This window comes from Tuber melanosporum (assembly GCF_000151645.1).
Source record: "Tuber melanosporum whole genome shotgun sequence assembly, scaffold_81, strain Mel28".
NCBI classification, from domain to species: domain Eukaryota; kingdom Fungi; phylum Ascomycota; class Pezizomycetes; order Pezizales; family Tuberaceae; genus Tuber; species Tuber melanosporum.
This window is the reverse complement of record NW_003299130.1, coordinates 293,692-299,137: the sequence shown is the minus strand read 5'-3', so window position 1 is coordinate 299,137 and position 5,446 is coordinate 293,692. Positions and strand designations below refer to the sequence as shown.

General features: G+C 44.8%; 1 protein-coding gene; it reads left to right on the top strand.

Moving 5' to 3' along the window:
- Window positions 1-401: 401 nt before the first annotated feature.
- On the top strand, window positions 402-4,961 carry GSTUM_00011271001 (uncharacterized protein). XM_002841812.2 has 4 exons: window positions 402-772; window positions 1,488-1,933; window positions 2,033-2,518; window positions 2,581-4,961. Exons 3-4 carry the CDS (start codon window positions 2,327-2,329, stop codon window positions 3,535-3,537), a joined length of 1,149 nt encoding a protein of 382 aa, XP_002841858.1. The 5' UTR covers window positions 402-772; window positions 1,488-1,933; window positions 2,033-2,326; the 3' UTR covers window positions 3,538-4,961.
- Window positions 4,962-5,446: the final 485 nt, after the last annotated feature.

Genomic DNA, 5,446 nt, shown 5'->3' with positions numbered 1-5,446 from the left:
TTCTCTTGCCTCTTCTCTCGCCCACCACCTCCCCACCACTACCGCCATCGCGCGACAAGACTGTGCTAGTACTCGAGTACCGTACAGTACTCGTACATACTGTAAGAAAGAGGGAGAAGAAGAAGAAGAAAAAAAAGAACCCATCTGGGTTTTTAAGGAAGCACAAAAATTTGGATGAGTAGACAGGGTGCTGCTTTGCATCATTTAGCAGTGTCGAGAGGTTGATTAAATAAGTAATCCCCCTCATAGCACACATGTGTGTTTGAAATCCCCCAGTCGGTAGTCAGAGAGATCAACTCGTAGTAGAGAGCAGCCTTTCCTTTCCTTCTTTCCCTTCTTCCTCCATCTCTCTCTCTTCCCCCCCTCCCCCTCCTCCTCCATCCTCTCCCCCCCCCTCCATCGCCCGGCAGGCCTAACCAATCGATTGAACTTCGAGACGGAGTTGAAGGTGCTAGACTAGCCTACAAGACTGGCACTGTTCCCTCCCTCGTGTGTCCTCGAGCCAATTTTCTTTGTCGTACCGGGTCGACATCCTCTCCCTCATCATCCTCTCCCTCATCCCCACCCCTCACTTTCGCTCTCCGTCCACGCAACAGACGGGGCGATTCCGTGAAACAGTCAAGAAGGCTTTTACTGTGTCGTTTGACTGCTGGCGAAGCTCGACCTGGACTAGCCGAACCGGTTGCTGTAGGCGGAAGAAAAGTTTGGTGGAAAGTGACTTATTCACGGTCAACTTTCGCATCTCAACGTTTGAATCAAAACTTCTCCAACTGTCAGTAGAACCCGATTTCCTTGAAGCCCTTTCCCTTTTCCCCATTTTCTATATTACTCGAGTGATTTCGGGGCACAAGTAATCTATATTACCAGCTGGCCCATGTATCCCCCCCCCTTTTCTTTTGTTTGATGGGAGGTGAAAAATAATAATTCTTCCAAAAATGTATTTCCTCGACTTTTTTTTTTCATAATATTTTGTTTATTATTATTATTATTATTATTTCATTATTTCGTTATTTTTTCTTTTACCTTCCAAGTTTCCCGGGTTGTCAGCATGACGAGCCAGGGAACCAGCCAGTATGGTGACGATAAAGAGCAAATTGAAATGGGGTGCAAGGAAGGGGTACCAATGCCCATCACTGCTGGCTGCAGCCTCTCTTTTTGTCTGGTTGAGCAGTGTTGGGATGCACCGCGCTCCTCGAGTAGAGCCGGCTCTGTCCTGCTCCAAAAGATGTGTTCAGGGCCTTTTTTCTTTTTTCTTGTCCAGTCGTCCCGAACTACCAGGCCCCTGGGATTCCACCTGCACTTGAGAAGGAAAGGAAAAAAAAAACCCCCCCATTGAAAAAGTTGTCCGAACTTTGCTACTAGAGGCTTTCTGCTCCTCTTCTCTTCCCTTTTCCCAACTGAATAGTTCACATTTGCCTCTCGGTCTTTTCAATTCATTCATTTCTGTCTTCCTCGCTAACCAACTGCCCTCTTGGTTGCGTCGACAGACTCTCCCCACGTTCCTTCCACTCCTTCATTCCTTATTCACCTCCTTTTCGCTACAGCGTTAGGACATCCTCGAGAACCTCTCAACATCCAGACTCTTCAGACACAGGTCGACCTTATAGTCATTCCCGTGTTCGTAAAAGTCTTCTCTCGTCTCTCAGCCCCTCGTCGTTTCGCCTTGCGCACTATACCCCCCTATCCGTCATTCGGACTCGCATACGGCGGCTTTTGCTTCCTCAGAGACGTTAGCTCGTTTTCTTCTGAGGTAGAAGGCATCCTTTGTGCTGAAGAATCCCCATTCTTTGTGTACGGTCCATTGTCGGTTGTTCTCATCCATTTTGACATTGATTCACGGGATATTGAGCAAGGGGTCGTTTATCACACGGGTCCTACTTGTGCATTGTGATAAAAGGAATTTCCCTCTTGCCTTCTCTAATTGTTTCCAAAGGTACGGGCTGCTCTGGAAATGCATTTTTCCACCCCTATAGTCCCCCACTCCGGGATTGAATGGCAATGGTTGCTGACTTATCGTACCTCAATTCGATAGGGGTCCCCTTTAATACTATTTCTACCCACCGTGGTTTAGTCTTGGTTAGAAAGGACAGACTTCCTTCCCTCAATCATTCTGTCTCTCTCTAATTCGCCAGTCTGCTATTTCTTCTTCTTAATTTTTTGTCGTTCTTTCGAAATACTTCCGATCACCTTCTTTTATAGTTTTTTTTTTTTTTTTTTGCAAAAGACGTTTTCAGTCCTTGCAATAGCCCTTCATTACGGAAGAATCGAACCCTCGACGTCCACTCACTACTTTAATACTTAAAACTATACCCCCCTCACCACAACCATGGCCTACCAACCTTGTGATTCTTATTTCGTGGAAGATATGGAGCAGGATGGCGTTTTTGCGGCTAGCAGGTCAAGACAGGAGAAGGCTCGCATAGATGCGGATACACAGATGGAGATTGCTGATGAGATGTCGCGCATGGTTTCCGAGGAGTATCAAGAAGATGTTCTCGACCATATGGAAGTTATGGAGGTTGGCGACCCCCCCCCCCTTATTTTGTCATTAACTTTTATAATGCTTACACAAGACTATAGGCCGAGACTTTACCGGATGTGGCTAGTATCGATATCCAAACGGAAATCCAGTGGTTCATGCGTCCGTATCTTCTCGATTTTCTCATTGAAGCCCATACAGCTTTCTCACTTCTCCCGGAAACCCTGTTCCTTACTGTTAATCTTCTCGACCGATACTGTTCAAAGCGTGTCGTCTACAAGCGTCACTACCAATTGGTTGGATGCTCGGCCATGCTTATTGCTGCTAAATATGGAGATAGGAAGGATAGAGTGCCAACAATACGGGAGTTGAAGTCTATGTGTTGCGGCCTTTATGATCAGGACATGTTTATTCAGATGGAGTGGCACGTGCTCCAAACTTTGAACTGGACTGTTGGACATCCTACGGTCGACAACTTCTTGCAAATGGTTCTTCAGGAGGTGAACTGCGACCTTGAGGTGGAATGTATGGCGAGGTATCTTTCAGAGGTTGCACTCTTTCACAAGGATTTTGTTAGCGTACGGCCATCTGTTATGGCAAGGTCTTCATTGGCTCTTGCTCGTCACATCCTTGGCCGCCCCATCCCCCGTCATTCGGAATGGGCTGGGAAATACGATACGAATGTTCTTGTCCTTTTGTCTCAGAACCTACATCGCCCTTCGTCGATTCTATCACGAAAATACGCCAGCCCGGAATACGCGTGTGTTTCGACAATCTTAGAAGAGTTTTTAGCTCGTCAGGCACAGATTGCCAAACAGCGCATGCCCCCTACACCGCCGTCAGAAGTGTATGAATCCTCGCGGACAGCTATGGATGAAGATATGAAGTCTCAGGATGTACATATGACCCCTTCAAAGGGTCAGCAGCAGGTTACTATGGGATACATTACACCACCAGTAACACCTAATGCAGGATACTTTGCTTCGGATGGTGGTGTTCCTTCGTCACGGATGCCCATAACGCCAACACCTCAACACCAGCAGCAGTATCTTTCATGACTTCTTTAACGGGAGCTTCGCGTTCGTTTTAATAACTTGTCGCCTGTTTTTATCTGCCCCATCATCCGATGCTTTTCTGTTTGCAACTATTCTTCACCCACTAAGGGAAAGGCCATCCCATCGCATTCGACCCCTATTCAACCACATCGAAATTGCAAATTCCATCACTAAAATCAAAATGTTCAAAAGGGGAAGGCTAAAAACTGGAAAGTCGAATTGGTTTAGTCGTTTGATCTTGTCGGACTCTTTTGGTTATTTTGCTTTGGTCCCATTTCCCTTTAGTTTCCTTTGTTATTTAGTTGCCTTTGATTTGTCTGATTATTCGCATTTGCAATGTTGGCATCTGCATTCCATTTTTCTTTAACTATCATTTGAGCGTCACTTTTCTCTCTTTTTTGTTTCGTTGCCATTTTTTATTTTTGATATTGTATACCACATAGTGTGTTTTTGCGGATTCTCCTTCGCTCGGGGAGACTCCTGAAATTTGCTGGAGAACCACTAAGACTGTCAGAATTACGAGTGGGGGGGCGAAAAAAGGACTACCATTGAACACAAGGGAGAGAGAAATTGAAAACAAAGTCATCGATCTTAATTGATTCCTTTTTTTCCTTTTCCACTTCTTTCTCTTCACTCTTCGTTTCTATAATTCGATGGGGGATAAACTCTCTGAGGGTCCCCGCTAGAGGACCCTTTTTTCTTCATTATCTTTTAATACCTTTTTTTTTTTTTATGCTGTGCAGGAAATCTGATCTGTACTTAGTCACCGTCCCATATCCTCTAAGAGATGGGCCGGTTCCTTTTTGCAATGTTAATTCCTTCTAAGCATTGTCAAGTGGTTCTCGATCTCGAGGAGGATCTTTTCATTCCACTTTTACTTATACCATTTCTCGCTTTTTTCATTCTCCTCTTCACCAAAAAATCTGGAGGCTGGTTTTTTTTTCTTTTCACTTTCCTATATACCCTTGAACTCTTTTTCCATAACCTATTCATCCTCATACCCCCTGTTTCTAATCGATTCGTGGCATCAATCTCTGCCAACCTATTTATCATCACTTCGTCTCTTGTATGTTGGTTTTCTGTTTTCTGTTTCTTCTTTTTTTTTTTTTTGGTTCTCGACGCTTGCCTTTGCTTTCGCTTTTACTCACTTTACTTACATACACTCTTCTCTTACGTTTCATTAACAAATAAAAAAAAAGTTGGCACGGGAAGGGGGAGGCCCTGAAGGTCGGGGTGTAGGGAGGGGAGAGGAGGCGAGGATTGGTGGATCTTTTTTTTTTTTTTGACATTATCATAACCGAAATCAGGCTGGCTGGCTGGGCAGGATATTACTACCACTACTATGGCAACTTTTTTGGAGCGTGATGGGAAATATGTTCACGGAGAATATTTGTATGGATCTCTCTCTTTTTATTTTTATTTTTTGGAAAGCTAGCTTGCTACCTTGCTAGTCAGGTTTGGTTAGTTTGAAAGGAGGGGAGGGGTTGGACGGAGGTCTAAGTTTTACCCAAAGATTGCAGAAGGGGAGAAGAAAGAAAAGACATAACGGAACGGAACGGTATTACAGAAAATACCACAACAAAAAAAAAAAAAGAATTTGAAAGTTAAATTTTTTTTTTGCGGAATACCATTTTTCGTTTTGCAGTGCTCGAGTATGATAGGTTGTGTGCCTGTCTGGTGATGTTCCATTCTACCATGCTCCATAATTATGAGACCCGTCAGCATAAGTGCCCTCACCTCCCCCAAACACCCCTTTTCTTGTCCCCCATCCCCATGCCACTTAACCTACCCCCCCCCTACCGTACCCACGCAGCCTTGGCTTGACCTGAATTTTTCCGTCCGATCTGCCCTTTCCATCCGTGATAAGATTTGACACGATATTACTCCCATGCTCCGCGTGTGTACTACCTAC

What these genes read in the sequence shown, in the direction of transcription:
- GSTUM_00011271001 (XM_002841812.2), top strand. Translation starts at nt 2,327, where the DNA reads ATGGCCTACCAACCTTGTGATTCTTATTTCGTGGAAGATATGGAGCAG. An exon ending in ACCATATGGAAGTTATGGAG is followed by an intron (nt 2,519 to 2,580) that starts GTTGGCGACCCC and finishes ACAAGACTATAG; the next exon opens with GCCGAGACTTTACCGGATGT.